The 16169-nt window shown below is 59.6% G+C and overlaps 8 protein-coding genes across 8 annotated transcripts in view; 4 read left to right on the top strand and 4 right to left on the bottom strand.

Moving 5' to 3' along the window:
- The window catches only part of SDRG_05389 (AUR protein kinase), a gene marked incomplete at its 5' end in the record, with an annotated part of 1850 nt that extends 567 nt beyond the window's left edge, over window positions 1-1283 (top strand). Inside the window, 4 exons of the mRNA XM_008611103.1 lie at window positions 44-97; window positions 151-786; window positions 834-959; window positions 1006-1283. Coding sequence (XP_008609325.1) covers window positions 44-97; window positions 151-786; window positions 834-959; window positions 1006-1254 — 1065 coding nt within the window. The 3' untranslated portion in view covers window positions 1255-1283. The remainder of the gene's footprint in view (window positions 1-43; window positions 98-150; window positions 787-833; window positions 960-1005) is intronic.
- Window positions 1284-1430: 147 nt separating this feature from the next.
- On the bottom strand, window positions 1431-3435 carry SDRG_05388 (hypothetical protein; the record flags this gene model as incomplete). The annotated part of the gene is made up of 5 exons (XM_008611102.1): window positions 1431-2786; window positions 2830-2997; window positions 3054-3137; window positions 3192-3272; window positions 3316-3435. The coding sequence occupies 5 exons, from the start codon at window positions 3433-3435 to the stop codon at window positions 1431-1433; spliced, it is 1809 nt and encodes a 602-aa protein (XP_008609324.1).
- Window positions 3436-3912: 477 nt separating this feature from the next.
- On the top strand, window positions 3913-5904 carry SDRG_05387 (hypothetical protein). Its single transcript, XM_008611101.1, has one exon. The coding sequence runs from the start codon at window positions 3962-3964 to the stop codon at window positions 5849-5851; it is 1890 nt and encodes a 629-aa protein (XP_008609323.1). The 5' UTR covers window positions 3913-3961; the 3' UTR covers window positions 5852-5904.
- Window positions 5905-7228: 1324 nt separating this feature from the next.
- SDRG_05386 (hypothetical protein) lies at window positions 7229-10843 on the bottom strand. Its single transcript, XM_008611100.1, has 15 exons — window positions 10709-10843; window positions 10607-10666; window positions 10456-10560; window positions 10307-10404; window positions 9838-10256; window positions 9620-9790; window positions 9467-9570; window positions 9354-9422; window positions 8906-9305; window positions 8668-8858; window positions 8011-8622; window positions 7795-7965; window positions 7571-7748; window positions 7442-7514; window positions 7229-7401 (listed from the first exon to the last, which is right to left on the bottom strand). Exons 1-15 carry the CDS (start codon window positions 10769-10771, stop codon window positions 7293-7295), a joined length of 2823 nt encoding a protein of 940 aa, XP_008609322.1. The 5' UTR covers window positions 10772-10843; the 3' UTR covers window positions 7229-7292.
- A 251-nt stretch (window positions 10844-11094) lies between these two features.
- Window positions 11095-11602, top strand: SDRG_05385 (hypothetical protein; the record flags this gene model as incomplete). The annotated part of the gene is made up of 3 exons (XM_008611099.1): window positions 11095-11172; window positions 11217-11357; window positions 11408-11602. The coding sequence occupies 3 exons, from the start codon at window positions 11095-11097 to the stop codon at window positions 11600-11602; spliced, it is 414 nt and encodes a 137-aa protein (XP_008609321.1).
- Window positions 11603-11635: 33 nt separating this feature from the next.
- On the bottom strand, window positions 11636-12632 carry SDRG_05384 (hypothetical protein; the record flags this gene model as incomplete). Its single annotated transcript, XM_008611098.1, has 5 exons — window positions 11636-11842; window positions 11887-11996; window positions 12047-12105; window positions 12149-12363; window positions 12411-12632. The coding sequence occupies 5 exons, from the start codon at window positions 12630-12632 to the stop codon at window positions 11636-11638; spliced, it is 813 nt and encodes a 270-aa protein (XP_008609320.1).
- Window positions 12633-12901: 269 nt separating this feature from the next.
- Window positions 12902-14783, top strand: SDRG_05383 (hypothetical protein). Its single transcript, XM_008611097.1, has one exon. It carries the CDS (start codon window positions 12927-12929, stop codon window positions 14544-14546), a length of 1620 nt encoding a protein of 539 aa, XP_008609319.1. The 5' UTR covers window positions 12902-12926; the 3' UTR covers window positions 14547-14783.
- Window positions 14784-14967: 184 nt separating this feature from the next.
- SDRG_05382 (hypothetical protein) lies at window positions 14968-15656 on the bottom strand (the record flags this gene model as incomplete). Its single annotated transcript, XM_008611096.1, has 4 exons — window positions 14968-15042; window positions 15089-15157; window positions 15214-15360; window positions 15645-15656. The coding sequence occupies 4 exons, from the start codon at window positions 15654-15656 to the stop codon at window positions 14968-14970; spliced, it is 303 nt and encodes a 100-aa protein (XP_008609318.1).
- Window positions 15657-16169: the final 513 nt, after the last annotated feature.

The raw sequence follows: 16169 nt of genomic DNA, 5'->3' as shown, positions 1-16169 counted from the left end.
GTCTATAGAAGGCACGCAAGGACTCCACCCATTGGTGAACAAGCGACTGGCACCGCTGTCGACAACGTCGACCCGCGCCATCACGCGCGACGCCACCGTACGCGCCTTTTCTTTGCAATGTGAGCGTGACACGTCAAGCTAGGTGGCAAGGATCCAGTCAAGAATGTTCTGCAAGACACAGCGGGGAGCGGCAGCAAGCGCCGTGGCCGCGCCAGCGGTCCTTGTCCCCGCTTGGGTCCAAGCGCCCATCGCCCAGTGCTCGGCGTCGCCGTCGTCCTCGCTGCCCTGCCCATAACGGGATTTCCCAGCAACGCTCGTGTGTCGGGGGACTGGTCGAGCGGCTTCAGTACGCTCGTGAGCACCACGACGTTTGAAGATTTTCGATTTGTCAAGGAGCTCGACTGCGGTAAGAGCTGCGTTGTCCGCGCGGCGGTGCACGTGCCGTCCAACACTATCGTGGCTGTCAAGGCCATCCCGCTGGACGCACTCAAGGACGTGCGCCAAGCAATCAACTTCCGCCGGGAGGGTGAATCCCAAATCCGCATCCGGTGCGCCCACATCGTGGCGGCATACAACTGGTTCACGCACAAGGGCCGGGTGTACATCGTCCAAGAGCTCTGCGCCAAGGGCAACCTCCTCAACGCGCTGCTCCAGTCCAACGGCGCGTTTTCGACATTTCGCGTGGCCAGCATCATCCGCCAGCTCGTGCGCGGGCTTACCTCTATCCACGGCAAGGGCGTGCTCCACCGCCACCTCCGTGTGGAGAATATCCTTCTGGACCACAACGTCCGGCTGCGTTTGATTTGTTCCATTCTCATATTTTGCTTGTATAGGACGTGGTCAAAATTACCGACTTCGGGTTCTCGGCCTGCAACACAAAAGGAGGTCGTCTCTCGAACGACAACCGCAACCTGTACTCCGCGCCTGAGAAACTGGAAGGAAAGCCCCACTGGACTTCCGTGCGTGCGTCACTTTTGTTGCTCATTTGCTCATGCAGTCGATTAGGTGGATCTCTGGGGCCTCGGCATCGTGTTGTACACGTTGCTCATGGACGGCCATGGCCCACCCCGCTACGACGCCACGAACGCACCGACACCGTCGAAGGTCGACTACGTCATCCTCCCTGTTGAGATCCCGGCCACCATGTCGGAGAACGCCGCTCACTTGGTCCGCAACCTCCTCGTTGAGAAGGAAGAGGAGCGTTTTACGCTCTCCGACGTCGAGATGCACCCGTTCACAACCACGGGCGTCTAAGAGCTCCATCAATCTATGCATAAACGAACTCGAATCCAGAATTTTTGCACGCGAATTCATTTTCACGTCGTTCAAGACACGACAGGCGCACGGCAGTACTTGGCGAAAACAACATGTCCCACGAGAGACGACGATTGACTTGATTCAGATAGTTTTTACAAAGTTAGTAGAAAACGTTAGTCGTCGAGGGACGAAAAGTTGCCGCTACCACCTCCGCTGCTCTCGGCCGCTATGCGCTTGGAGAGCTCGGCGGCGGCGGCGCCAATCATGAGTTCTCGCTTCGAGACGCTCTTGTTGCGGTGGCTGATGCTCTGGATGCGGCCGCGTGGGTTCGATGCGTTGTTGATGGAGCTCTTCCCATTGAGGTCCATGACGTTGATGGACGGCGGGCCCGAGTTGGTGCTGCTGGTCGAGTCGCGGTCCATGAGGCCCTTCTGCTCGTGCATCGAGAGGAGGCGGTGCTGGTGCAGAAGCGACCGAATCCCTTGCTTGACGCCGTAGAGCCACCGGCTGAGCGTGATGTACGGGACCGTCCAACGCACAAAGAGCCAGAGGACGACCAGCAGCAATAAGTACTGGTTGGGGATCACAACGTGCAAGATGCAGCTGACGATGAGCCCGATGAGCACATACCCCGTGTAGAAAAAGTCCTCCCACGAAAACAAAAGCTCGATCGACTTGATGACGCCCGACCACCACGCCATGTTGTTCTGGACGTTCTGCAGCGTGTGCCGCGTCTCGGCGTCCGTCGTGAGGCGCGTCATCTTGTCCGTGATGTGGTGAAAGCCCTGGGGCAAGTTGTACACGCGCGCTTGGCCGTCGAGGAGGTTGCTGCTGCTGCTGCTCGGCTCGAGGCTCGGCGCTGTGTTAAAGCTGGGCGGGGTCACGACCGACGAGATCGGAGCTTCCGATGGCTGGATCTTGACCGTCATGTCAAAGTGGTTGCGCAGCACGAGGCCGATGAGGAAGAGGTGCAGTAGCACGGGCACCCACCGTATGTAGACGCACATCCAGACGACGAGGGCGAGCCAAAAGCACGTTCTGCTCGGGTGCTCCCAGTTGAGCGTCGGCGAGATGGCCCAGAGCACCTCGAGGTACGGCCAGAGGTCGTCGAGGAGCAGCCAAAAGTTCGAGTAGAGCGTCGCTGCCTTGAACGCGGGCCACGGCGCTTCGTACGGCTGCTCGGGCGCGAAATGCGAGACAAACTCGGCGGCGCGCGCAAACTTGTAGTGCAACAGAACGTGAATGCGGCCCGCGCGCGCGTCGTTGTTGAGGCCTTCGCGGTACAGTCCCTGAGGCAGAAGCAAGTCGAGCCACTTGTTGTGCCGGCGCTGGTCCATGAGGATGCTCAGCGGCACGACCGCCTGTCCGAGCTTTGTGGGCTGCCCGAGTTGTCCGCTGTTGTAGACCTCGAGGACGAGCTCGGCACCCGGCGCGCAGACGTTGAAGACAAAGGTCTCGTGCCAGCGCGGGTTGAGCGTGCGCGACTTGCGCTTCGTGAGTCGAATCGACTGCAAGTCGGTGCCCCACTCCTGCGACCGTCGTGAGATGATTTCGCAAAACACGAGGTCCTACCTGTCCGTGGGACCAGCGACCAGTGAGAATGACCTTGACAAACGGATCGCTTGTGATTGAGTTGGCGATCGAGTCGGTTGACGGAAGGCCGATGGCTTCAACGACCTTGACGTACAGCTGCCCAATGTGCACGCGACCGTTCGCGACGGGGTCAGGGCTGCGCTCTGCCTAAGGTCCAGTGACGCGACCATGAGTGCCACATGCAAGATGGATGGGCACAGTACCTCGGTCGTCGTGTGGCCCGACCACTCGAGCGATGTGAAGTGCTCGTCGACGGCCGTGTAGCACGGGTTGCAGACGCGCACGGGCTACGCAGACACACGCGTATGAGCCAATGCACCGCGATCAATGTTGCTTCGTACGAATGGGTCTTGTGGCGATACGCGGCGAATGTTGGGTGAGCAGTTCTTGCACACGACGTGGCCGCAGCGGCGGCAGTGGTGCTGCGCGTGCATGAGGTCGCGTGGGATGCTGGCGAGCACGTACCTTGCGGTTGAAGACTGTGAACTCGGAGTTGCAGTTCATGCACTTCTCGGCCTCCTTGTCCGGGATCCAGCGGAACGCGTCGCGGTTCACGGACGGCAGCGGCCCAAAGAGTGCTGCCATCGCCTATTGCCGCTTCTCAAGATTCGTCGTCAAAGAATAAAAAAGCAGCCGAGACTTCAGACAGTTTACGAAAAGGGGGTGTTTTCACACTCCCCTTTGTGTTACCACCGAAAGCACCGAGGTCGACCCGTGACGTTAGCAGTCGACCACGCGCAGTACCAGCGCATTATCGCATGCATGATCTTGTCAAAACAATACATCGCTATCGTTGTAGTGTGCAGGACCGCCCGAGCTTTGGGTAGGCCTACAGTGTGTCGTGTCTCTTTTCTATATAAAAGGGGTGCCTAGCCCACCCCCTTTGGAAGTTGAACGGCGAAATCACTCTTTCAACGTCGTGACATCATTGGACAAAATCCTGTCTTTGTAGCCAATGAAGCCACTTCGTTGGACATGCGACCGCGTCTCCGCCAATGAAACGCGAGGCGTTTGCACACTCGATTTGGATCTCGAGGTGGTTGCTTCAAGGTGGCCATGACTTCAACTGCACCTCGGAGGCATCCTGGAGTTCGAGTCATTTGGCATTCCCATGCGTCTCGCCCACATCCTCGCGCTCGTCGCCTCCAGCGTCACGGCGTGCACCGTCATCGTCGCCGGGAAAGGCGCAACCGTCGACGGCTCCGTGCTTGTCTCGCACACCGAAGACACGGGGTTCGGTGCCATCGACCTGCGCATCGTGCGCGTGCCGGCCATGGAGCACGCTGACGGCGCCAGCCGCGGCGTATTTGCTTCGTCGCGCCCGGGCTACCCGCGCTTTGTCACGAACGACCGCGGCCTTCACTACTCACCCGTGGACGGCCAGATCCTCACGACGCCCGTCGGCGCCGTGCCCCACGTCAACAAGACGTACGCGTACTTTGACATTGACTACGCGCTCATCAACGAGGTGCAACTGAGCATGGGCGAGAGCACGTGCGCGGCCAAGACGGTCGGCTGGGCCCTCGGCCAGCCCGGCGGCTACAACCTCTTTACGATCAACGAGCTCACCAAGATCGCGCTCGAGCGCTGCGACAGCGCACGCTGCGCCGTCCAAACCATGGGCGACCTCGCAGTGGCGCATGGCTTTTACAACGACTTCAACGGCAACCTCACGCACCCCGCTTTCATGAGCTCGGCCGAGTCGGTTGCAGTGGGCGACAAGTACGGCGAGGTCTGGCTCTTCCATGTGCTCACGGGCCCGAAGAACGCGAGCGCGGTCTGGGCCGCTCAGCGCGTGCCCGACGACCACATTGCAGCGATCGCCAACGGCTTTGTGATTCGTCAAATGGACCTGAGTGACCCGACGACGTACCTTGCCTCGGCGAACGTCCACTCGTTCGCAAAGGAGATGGGCTGGTGGCACCCCAAGCACGGACCATTCGACTTTACGGCAGCGTACGGCTATGAGAAGCCGTCAAGTCCGCTTCTTCCGCTGTACGTCGGGCGCCGCCTCTGGCGCATCTTTGACGTCTTTGCGCCGTCGTTGCAGCTAGAGCCCGAGCACGCGTACCACCCGACGCTGCCAACGTACCCGTTCTCGGTCCGTCCGGACAAGAAGATCTCGGCCAAAGATGTCATGACGCTGCTCCGGGACCACTACGAGGGCACGCCGTTCGACCTCACGCAGGGCCTGGACGCTGGGCCGTTTGGGAACCCGAACCGCAACGGCGGCGCCACGTACAACATTGAAGGTGGCTGGGAGCGCGCCATCTCGCTGGACCGGACCATCTTTAGCTTTGTGCACCAAGTGCGCGGCGACCTCCCGGACGCGATCGGCGGCGTCACGTGGTTCGGGCTCTCAGCGCCCCACGGCACGGTCTTCGTCCCCTTCTCGTGCGCGCAGTCCACCGTGCCCAACTCGTTTCTTATGGGCCGCCAGAGCCAATTCAGCACCGACTCTGCGTGGTGGGCGTTCCAGTTTGTCAACAACTGGATGCAGCTGCGCTTCAACGTCATGTACCCCGAGGTGCTCGAGAAGATCAACCACTATCAAGACGCCGCCATTGACATGTACGCGACCGCTGCCGCGCACGCTGCGACGTTGCAGACGCCAGCCGAGATGGCAACGTACCTCGAGACCAAAACGAACGCGTTTGCAGACGAGGTGGTCGCCAACTGGTGGCAGCTGGCGTGGCACCTCGTGAGCAAGTACAACGGCGGCGCCATCACGGTCGGCGAAGACCCAACCAATCAAGTGTCATCGCCGTACCCCAAGTGGTGGATCGAGACGTCGTCCTTTGCGTCGTGGCCAGGCACCTCGTACATTCTCATCTCGGACCTCCGCGCCAAACTCTCGATCGAGCTCAGTGAGCACAGCGCCGCAGGTGGCGCTGCCATCTACGGCCTCTTGGGCATGAGTGCGCTCGGCATGGGCGTCCTCGGCCTCATTTGGTACCGGCGCATGCACATGCGCCGACGGATTTACCGCGCCCTCGACTAGCAATAACCAAACCCAAAGTCGTTTTAACCTAAAGTCGTTTTCGCATTTTCTGGTAAAGAGGCTGTGTTGACGGCAGTGCATCCAGTTGAATTGCTCATAAGTCGACCCATGTATGTAAAAGTCCAATGTGAGCTTCATGTTCTACCGTCGTCGTCCTCGTACGCTTGCACGCGGCCGTCTCTGTGTGAGCCAGCAACGGCGGTCCGCACCAATTTGCATTTGCTACCCATATGTCCTCGGAGGCTGTGTTGACGGCAGTGCATTATGAAGCATGAAGTCTGAGTTAGGTTTCTCTCTCTGTCATGACAAGAGATAATTATTACCGGTGTGAGCGTGTATTGTGTTGCAGATATTGGGACGCTTGTTGCATGCGCCGGTCTATGCTGTGAGCTGCTACGCCCTTTTCACGGCGGTCGAGATCAGCGCCTCGCTGCTTGGTGGCTTCAACAAGGCTGTGTGTAAACGCAGGTGGCGGTACCAAGGTTTGCCGTCGCCGCGCGTAGACGGGCCGCAAGGGATCTTTGCAAGATGGCGCTATCGTTCGTGGTGGCGTCGGGCGCTTGGGCTGTTTCGGGCGTCCGCAGCCTTTGCAGTAGACACCTCCTGGCTCGTTCCGCCCGCAGTTGTTGCAGGTGAAGCGCGCGAGCCAGAGCCGTCGCCGCTCGCGTGCGATTTGACGACCTCGGAACCCGCGGTAGAGTCGCTGGATCATGATGCTGGCTGCCATGCGCCGTGCAGCATGGTGTCGGCGATACGAGGCTTGGAAGTGGCGAAGTCGGCGGTCTTGTCGCGCTGCGTGAAGCTGCTGCACTCGATCGATCAACGTTTGTTTGGCAATCGCAGCTTGCGTCACCAGTACTCCCAACGCTCGGCGTTGCAGGCATTTGCACAGAGCGGCCATGGCAGCTACGTAGCGGTCATAGCGCCAGGCTCGTCGTGCTGCGAGAAAAGCTCGGCAGCAGCACTGTACTCGCCGAGCAGCGTCGTCTCTCGTCGTCCACCGTAAGCGCGCGGCTCGCTTCGTCAGGATAAGGCGCGCGAACCACCGACGCAGCGTGCTTGTTGCCACGCGTCGGTGTCGGTAGGCGCGGTAGGTTCGCTGCACCGAGCTTGCAGCGGTGCGCTCGAGTACGCTCTGAATACGAGCAAGATGCGCTGCCGCATATGCTGCTTGTCGCTGGACCAGGTGCAGGCGCAGGCTCTTTTGGATGACGAAGGCGGCGCGACCGTGCTCGGCGCGGGGCGTCGGGGGCTCTTGGTTGGTTGGCCGAGCTTCCTCTCGAGGTTGGGCAGCAGCAAGAGTTGGCTTACTGAGGCGAGAGCCCTGCCGGCCAAAGACACTAGCGGGACTCCAATCGGCGAACCGCGGCTCGTGCATGGCAGGCAACCGTTAACATGTTTTAGCGTTACAACGAACTCGCGCTTACACCCTTACGGAACACTAGACGTCGTACTCGGCAAGAACGTCGGCCGTCATCTCTCGGCGGCACACCTTGGCGACGTCGAGGCACACGGCGTTGAACCGGCGCTCTTGGTAGTTGTCGCTCAGCCTACTCCACATTATGTCACTTGAAACTTTGAAACACTTACGATGTCCAAGCGGTAAACACTCGGTTCTTGTCTTCGAGGCTGAGCACGGTCGTGGCTTCCGACTGCAGCAGCGCTACATAGTACGACGTTGCATCAACCTGTCAACTTCCCAAAAGAACGGAACAGTACCTTGCTCGACAGCGGGGTAAACGAGCGGCCCGTACGCTGTGAGAAAATGAAACCAGAGCGACGACAGCGGCGCATAGAGCGTTGTGGGACTTCCGGCGGCGAGCAAATCCACGATCGCCAGGCACAGCGCGTCCTTGAGACTCCCGAGCACACCGTCGATCGCGTCCTTGTGTTCCATCTACACCCGCATACGTCATATCCTCCATTTGGCTAGCGTAACCAACCAAGGTCGATTCGCGCTTTGTGACGACGTAGTTGACGTAGAAAATGACAGACCGAAGACCTTCGCGGTGGCTCCCAAGCCGCGCCAGAGCCACCTGCGCGAGCTGTAGCGTCGCGCCAAACTCACGCTCAAAGAGGAGACCTGGGCAAAACATGATGCAACGTTGGGCAAGCTACACGCCGTTGGCATTTGTGAGGGGTGTTCTGATGATACGTACGTCAAAGAAGCCGCGGATCGTGTCGGGAACCTCGGACGGCGCCGTGGCTTGGACGACCTCAAAGGTTCGCTGCGAGAGGCCGTGGAACGCAAGGCGAAGGGCCGGTGGGACGCCCCGCGGACCGAAAACCTCGATCGCGACCGTGATCGGACCAAAGCTGGACGCGTATCCAAACTGCGCAAAGAGGGCGACGACCATTTCAAGGACGGCAGCGACCTCGGACGACGCACCAAACGCCTCAATGTCGTCCCGCTTGGCCTTGAGGATAGCCGCGACAAGCTCGAGAAGCGCGTCCATCGCGGTCTCAGACGAGCCATACCGCGCCGCAACCGGCGTCAGGACAGGCCAGAGAAGTCGGAGAAGGGCGTTCGTGACGTCGGCGCCACCGGCCGCGGCCGTCGGCGCATCTGCAAAGCGCAACAGCGTCGTGAGACACGCCAACTCGGTCGCGACAAGCGCCGGGGATACTTCGTGCTGCGTTGCCTCTTGCAAGCGGCTCAGAATAGGGCCTGCGAGGAACGTGAGAGCATCCATGCACCACGGCGCGGCGGTCGCCACCCGAACAATCGCTTCGATCAACAGCAGCCGCTCCGAGAGCTCCAATGGTTGTTCCTAGCGCAAATGTTGTAACAAAGCCAAGCGAATGGTGTGGCGTACGTGCATGGCGCGAATGACGAGAGAAATGAGGTCGGCCATGGTCGATAACGTGTCGGTCGCTGCGCAAGAAAGCTGAAGCAAGCTCTTGCACGCTTGCTTGGGCGACGGACCGACTGCGGACGCAAGGTAGCGTACACTTGTCGCCAACAGCGTCGTGTTGTGGGGCAGTGCGAGCCAACCGTTGAGCTGGCCTACCCCACACCAGCGTGACTTCCACAGTCATGTGTGAGGATTGTACCGAGCAGCACGGACGAGGCTTGGATGACCGATGGCGCGATTGAGAACGACGCGTGGCCAAAAATGTAGTCGGAGCAGAGCGACGTGAGAATCGCATCGGGCGTCGGAAGCCGCGGCTTGAGGTCGACCGTGATCGTCGAGAGGAGGAAGAGCGCAGCGTCGAGGTGCCCGATGTTGGCCGTTTGCGTCTGCACGACGTGCGCAATGTACTTGAGAAACTCGTCCTTGAGGAGCGCGTACACCGAGAGAACGACGTCGACGACCGTGGCGCGGAAGTCGTGGAACGCGTCGTCGTCGTCTTCGTCCTCGGGTGTCGGCGCACACTGAAGCAAGAGCACGTGCAAGAGCCGGCGAAAGAAGGCGTCCCGAAACACTTCGTGGCGGTCCGCAACCGGCTCGTCCTAAGGTATGGCGGCTTGGTACATCTCAAACTCAAACTCAAAGCATACTTGGATCATGAGCCAGACATCGAGCATCAATGACGCAATCTGGCGGTTGGGCTGCGCCGTCATAGCCAGCTACATTGCGCGATGAGTCAACAGAGAAATGGTCGCAGAGGGACCATGAGCTCGGCAAGCGCGAGTGCTTCGGGGCTGCCTGCGATGAGCCACTCGAGCTCCGACTCGCCAAACGATGCAACGAGCGTCGTCAGTGCGAGTGCAACATCTACAGGCCGTCGCGGTACAACCAAAGCGAGAGAGTCGCGATAGCGTACTTTCATCCGCGCGCAAGTAGTGCTGGATCCCAGCCTCGCTCGCGAGAAGACCCTGCGTCAGCGCCAGCATCGCGTCTTCCTTTGCCGCCGCCGGTGGGTACTCTTCGACTTGGAGGGCATTGCCGAGGATCGACGCGCACACGACGACCTCGCGCGTCACGACCGCGTCCGCTACGTGGACTCATGCGGTTCGATGCAAATCGGCGCAGAAAATGTACCCGAAACGACGCAGAGCGCGCCGAGGAGCGAGTCAAAGACGTGGCGCATCGTCGTGTAGAGCTTGGCGATCGAGAGACCCGCGCCCTTGATCCACGCCTTGAGGCAGAGCAGCGCTGCGTACCGAATGTCGGCGGCGCCGCTCGCTTGGCGGAAGACGTGGCTGAGAAACTCAAAGACTGTCGGGCTGATCTCGGTGATCTCGAGCACGACGCTGTCCTTGCGCGCCATGGGGAGGTACGCGTCCGTGTTTTCGTCACAGAGGCTCGTGAGGAGCTCCAGCGCCAAGACGACGACCAGCGGGCTCGCCGTACTCGACGACGCGACGCAGTCCTGGACGCAGCGCGCGCAGCCGCCGTCCATGCAGAGGTAGATAAACGCGATGGCCATACACACGCGCTGCGAGACGAGCGGCGCAAATCTACCATGCAATGAGCCTCGTATGTACTGTATATGGCGACAGGGAGGTACCTGAGCTGGCCGGCGCGGACTTGATGCAAGATGGCTTCGAGCTGCGCCTGGATCTGCTGCTGGTCGGCGACCGCCAACGTCACGTACTCTTTCCGCAGCTGCGACAGGAGCGATGAGGCGAGAGAATAAGGAGTGTCGATCGATGGTACCTTGGAGTAGATCATGTTGGCGGCAAAGTACTGGATCGGGGTTGGGTCCATGGACGGGTTCGACGGCGGTTGTGCGAGGAGCGTAAGCCCCACGGGCCATGCCGACTAGCTCGATGGGTTGAGGAAGGAGGTAGAGAGAAGATGGACGTACGCTGCTGTCGGCGACGGCCAAGAGGTACTCGTTAGCATTGCGCTGCTCGTCTGGCCCTCTCTAGGGGCGCATGCGCATGGAGACGGAGGAACATGGAGCTACCTGGCCGTAGAGAGCGGCAATCGCGGCTTCAAGTGCGTCCACCGTGATGACGAGGGTCGCCATGTCCTGGATCCTTCGGTCGCTGCTGCTGGGGGAACGAGGAAAAACCCAAATTGCTATAAAACCTGCATGGCTAAACGCACGCAAAACACATTGGTTCAAGGTTGAGCTAACTACAGACACTGTAACATCACCAAGCCAGCGCTCCGATATGCCTCCAACTTTTACGCGTACCTTGTTTATACACTTGTGGGCAGCGATCTCGCCCGCGTAGCTGTCGGGCTTGATTGACGCCAGGGTGGTCGGCCGACGACATTGCGTTAAACGATTGCACCCATTTAACGCACGTGCGATCACTGGCGGTCCACATTTGAAATTGCACCACGATGGCCGAGAACGACATCAACCGCGCCGTCGGCGACATGATGGACAAGCTCGAGCGCGCGACGTTCCGCCCGCTCCAGGTACGCGTAGCCTGTAGCTACCCTAGGCTCATGGCGCTGGGTAGCGCAAGAGCTACGTCTGCGTCGTCAACTGCTTCGACAACAAGAACTGCAGCGCCGAGCAGCTCCAGCACTGCATCGATCGGTGCCAGGCGCCGATGCAGCAGGTCCAGAACTACGTGAGCCAGGAAATGCAGCAGTTCCAGGTAAGCTACCTGCGTGGCTGCAAGGCAGTTGACCAACATTGGATATCTAGAACCGCCTCCAGCGCGCGGCGCGCGAGTGCCAGGACAAGGCGCAGGACGACCTGCCGCGCAACCCGACCGAGTCGCAGATCGCGGCTGCGCAGGCCTCCATGGACGCGTGCGTCTCGGGCTGCGTTAAGAACCAGATCAAGCTCCTCCCGTCGCTGAAGAACCGCATCGAAGAAACAGTCGCGACGTTGGAGTAAAAATACACTGTCAACGAGCAAATAGAGAAGACCCTACACGGGCGCGACCGTCGTCTTGTGCGTGAGCTCAACCGTCGCGCTGTGTTGGAGACGGCGCTTTGCTCGCTGCGCGTCGCGCTGCTTGAGGTAGTAGTCGTACGTCCCGTACCCGAGCCACGCCAGGTACAAGTGGAACACGAGCAGTGTAAAGTACATGATGAGGCAGGGCACGGATACGACCGCGCACGCGCCAAGACCAATCTGCACCGGTTTGAGTCTCGCCATCGACAAGAGTCTTGTGCTACCTGGAGGGCAAGGCTCAGCGTCGCCGAGAGGCCATAGTAGGCCTGCCAGTGGATCCAGTCGGCGAGCAGCGCAATGGTCACCAGGCACTGCAGGAGAAATTGAACGACACCTACGCCATCCTCGTCGTTAGCTCCATCGCACATGTCGCGTTGTCGGTACCGCAGATGGCGATCGTAAAGAATTGCGGATAGTTCTTCTTCCCGACGCACGTGTTCAACCTGCGACACATGGGCGACCAAGATGAGCAGGTGCTTCACGTACCATGTGCAATGGTGGTCCATGCCAGGGATCGTCTTCCGGCACACAGCGCAGTACTTGGTCTTCTCCCAGCGCGGGCCGCTCAGGACGATGCCGAGCCATGGTGTCGCCTTGTCTGTCTCCGTGTCGCCGGGGTCGCAGGATTCGCACGAGTACCACGCGTAGAGCAGAAGCGCCGTGACAGCAAGGTGCACGCCGAGCGCGATCACGAGGTACGTCTACGCAGCGCGCCATGAGCCATAAATCGCCAGCCTCGAAGTCGTACTTCGTAGGCAGCGTAGTCGATTGTTGGCGTCGCGTCGCTGGGCACCGCGACCATGAGTACAAGGCAGGCGTATAGCGCCGTGGCCGAGATGAGATGGCCTGCGCAGGATACATATTGGTCGCGCGAGTACGGCGCCTGGAAGCCGGATCGGCGCACGACGCGGTCCTTACTCGACGGCGACTCGGCGCGGGCGGTGAGCGCTACGGTCGGCTCGTCTGCCATCGTCGTCGTCCTTGGCTCTCTTCTTCCCAACAATCCAACGCGAATTGTGAAAAAATGTCGTTTCGTATCCGGATATTGATCGCGAATTTAATTGACACCGTATCCAGGACGCCATTGCGCTTTTCATGTGAGTTGCCCACAAATTTAGAGTCTTTTGGGGTTAAAAAATGCCAACTTTTTTGTGTTGTACGATACAAAATTGAATGGTTTAAAAAATGACGCTGTCCGGATTTTGTGCGGACGGCGGCCACAATTTTGGCGAATAAATTTCGAACTTTGCGCCCGAACATTAGCATGGGCAAGAGCGAGAAGAAGCGTAAGCACAAGCGGGCCGACTCGAGCGACGAGGACGACGAGGCCCGCCGGGCGCGGAGGAAGGACAAGAAGGCCTCCAAGATCGTCAAGGCCATGGGCTACTCGAACGACGACAACCCGTTCGGCGACGCCAACCTCACGGCCAAGTTTGTCTGGCACAAGAAGGCCGAGGCCGCGCCGGCCAAGCGCCAGTCGCCCGAGCGCAAGCGACGATCTCAGTCCCGCGACCGGTCGAGATCGAGATCGCGTGACCGGCGCAGCAGCAAGCGCAGCGGCCGCAATGACGACATGCGCGAAGAGCTCATCAACGAGATCATGAAGGTCCGCCAGCGCCGCGACGAGCGCGAGGCCGAGCGTGAGGAAATGGACCGCCTGCGCGAAGAAGAGTCGCGGCTGCGCGATGCATCCGAGTACGACGACTGGCAGCAGAAGGAAGAGTCGTTCCATTTGAGCCAAGCGCGCGTCCGGTCGCACATCCGCATCCGCGAAGGCCGTGAGAAGCCGATCGATTTGCTCGCCAAGAACCTTCTCCTCGCGTCCACGTCGCATGTGATCGACCCGACCAAGGCCGTTGAAGACACGCTCGCGGAGCTCAAGCACGCGCAGGTCGAGCTGCGTGCGCCAGAGCAGCTGCTTGTCGGCCTCGCGGGTCACGAGCTCACCGAGTTGCACAAGGACATCCAGGTGTACATGGAGCTCGAAGGCGAGACGGGCGAGAACGTCGAGTTTTGGAAACTCCTCGCGATCGTGTGCTTGGACGAGATCACCAAGCGCCAGAAGAAGGCGAGCTCGCGCCATGCGATCCACACGGAGGTCCAGAAGGCCATTGACGAGATGCTCACGGGCAAGTCGCGGGCCGAACTCGACGAGCTCGGCGCCGAAATTGACGCGACGATCAACGGCGGCGGGTCCGGCATCGACGTCGAGTACTACGAGAGCGTGCTGCAAGAGATCAAGGTGCACAAGGCCAAGAGCCGACTACACGACATCCACGCGGCGTTGCTTACGACGCTCAGCGACCGCGTGGCGTCGCAGGAAGCCCACGCCGCGTACCAGGTGTCGCAGGCGGCGGCTCCATCGGCATCGCCGTCGGCGCCCGCGCTGACGACGGGCACATTGGACAACAGCCGCGAAGCGCTCTCGATGATGGCACTGGAGCAGGACAAGGGCATGGAGGACCAGGAGGAAGAGTTTATGGACGAGGTTGCGTGCAAGCTGCCGTCGTGGTCGGCCAAGTACGAGCCGCGGAAGCCGCGCTTCTTCAACCGCGTCAAGACCGGGTACGACTGGAACAAGTACAACCAGACGCACTACGACGAAGACAACCCGCCGCCCAAGACGGTCCAAGGCTACAAGTTCAACCTCTTCTACCCCGACCTCATCGACAAGAGCGTCACGCCCAAGTACGTGCTCGAGGCCGCGGAATCGCGCGACTTTTGCATCATCCGCTTCCAAGCCGGCCCGCCGTACGTCGACTTGGCCTTTAAAATCGTCAACCGCGAGTGGGAGTACTCGCACAAGCGCGGCTTCAAGTGCGTCTACGAGCGTGGCATCCTGCATCTCTACTTCAACTTTAAGCGCCACCGCTACCGCCGCTAAGCTAACGAAATATATGCCATATCTGCAACACTTTCTACGTTCCGCGTACTAGTGATCTCGCCATCTTTGAGCATGTAGTACCGCCACGAGAGCGTCTCGAAGCGAAGCGAGATGTGCACCGAGTTCTCCAAGGGCAAAGCGGCGAACTGCTGCAACGACAGCAGCAGCTCCCTCGACACTATACTGTACTAGTAGCTTTTCTTGTCAAATTGGAATTGCCAGAGCTTTTGAGTGACTTGCTGGTTGTTGACCGTGGTGCATGCTCGTGTCGGTGCCTACGCTGGCTCATGCGAGGTAGGAAATCAAGGGAAAATCGAGACTCAATCTCTTTATTTGTGTATGTTGTTAGTAGAAATCGGGGGATGGGAATCCCCGTAAAAGATGCTAGAAGCACGAGCTAGCAAAATGCGCTGACGAGCGCTCAAAAGAGGCTTCCCTTGTCACCGAGCTCTTTGGCTCTCCTCCGACGACGCGGCTTTTGCGACGAAATGGCGTCCTAGGAAGGACGATGGTAACATGCTCATCAAACGTTGCGCTTGCACCGCCTCCACGACGCTGCCGGCGTCGATCTCGGGCAGGAATGGCGGAGCGCTCTTCGTGCCGGTACGGATCTACGGACCACATGATGCAAATACACCTTAGGGAGAGACGTACGAAGTGGAAATACTGTATAATCTTCTGGACGCTTTCCTTCTTGCTTCGCGTGCGGCCCAGCTTGAGGCGAGTCGCGATCGTCGGCCGCGTTGCTCGCCTTGAAGTCGGCGGTCGTCATCGCCTGGACCTTGACGAACTCGCTCTTCGTAATGGTCGGGTCCTACCGACGTAGATCAAGCACATGTATGCACGCAAGGGGTCGTACTCAAGCGCTCGTCCGCGTGTGCTTTGCGTCGGCCATTGACGGCGTCGACACCTAGCATGACGTGTCACGCTCACAATGCATAGAAAAGGCGCATACGATGGCGTCGCGCGTGATGGCGCGGGTCGACGTTGTCGACAGCGGTGCCAGTCGCTTGTTCACCAATGGGTGGAGTCCTTGCGTGCCTTCTATAGACAATATGTCCATCCTAGGAAACGGAAGAAAGAAGAAGAGGTGCGTACCTTGATGGTCATGGCGGCGACCATTGCCGCCGCCCCGTCCCCCGTTTCTCGTCTCGGGCTGCTGCTCTTCTCGCTCACTTTGAAAATGAAGTGTGAGCTTGGGAAAGACACCGCAATTCGCGCTCGAATCCACTGACATCCCACGCTGCTTCACGCACCCAATCCAAATGCGATATAATGTGGTCCGTGGCGAATCAAACGCAGTGTATTCAAGATCGCTCTTTACTCTTACTTAACACGACTTGGTTGTGCGAATTCACCGGCGAGATCAGTCGCAGGCTACTTGTTGAATGACTTCAGAGCGGCCCATCGCGCCGTACCGGTAAATAAAATGGCTGTGGCGTCGACGTCGGCTTCGAGTCTCGGAGGGGCATTGTCGGTGAAGTATTGACGTCGTTATCCCATGCTCGACACTAGAGCTGCACAAGCAAACGCCAGCCGCACAATGCACACCACATGTTTATGGATCACCAGGTACAACGTAATGCGATCGTCAGGCAGCGCCATCTACGCGCTCCATCAAAT

This window comes from Saprolegnia diclina (genome assembly GCF_000281045.1).
Source record: "Saprolegnia diclina VS20 unplaced genomic scaffold supercont1.14, whole genome shotgun sequence".
Taxonomy (NCBI): domain Eukaryota; phylum Oomycota; class Saprolegniomycetes; order Saprolegniales; family Saprolegniaceae; genus Saprolegnia; species Saprolegnia diclina.
Note: the sequence above shows the minus strand (reverse complement) of the source record. Positions and strands in the feature narration are given on the sequence as shown.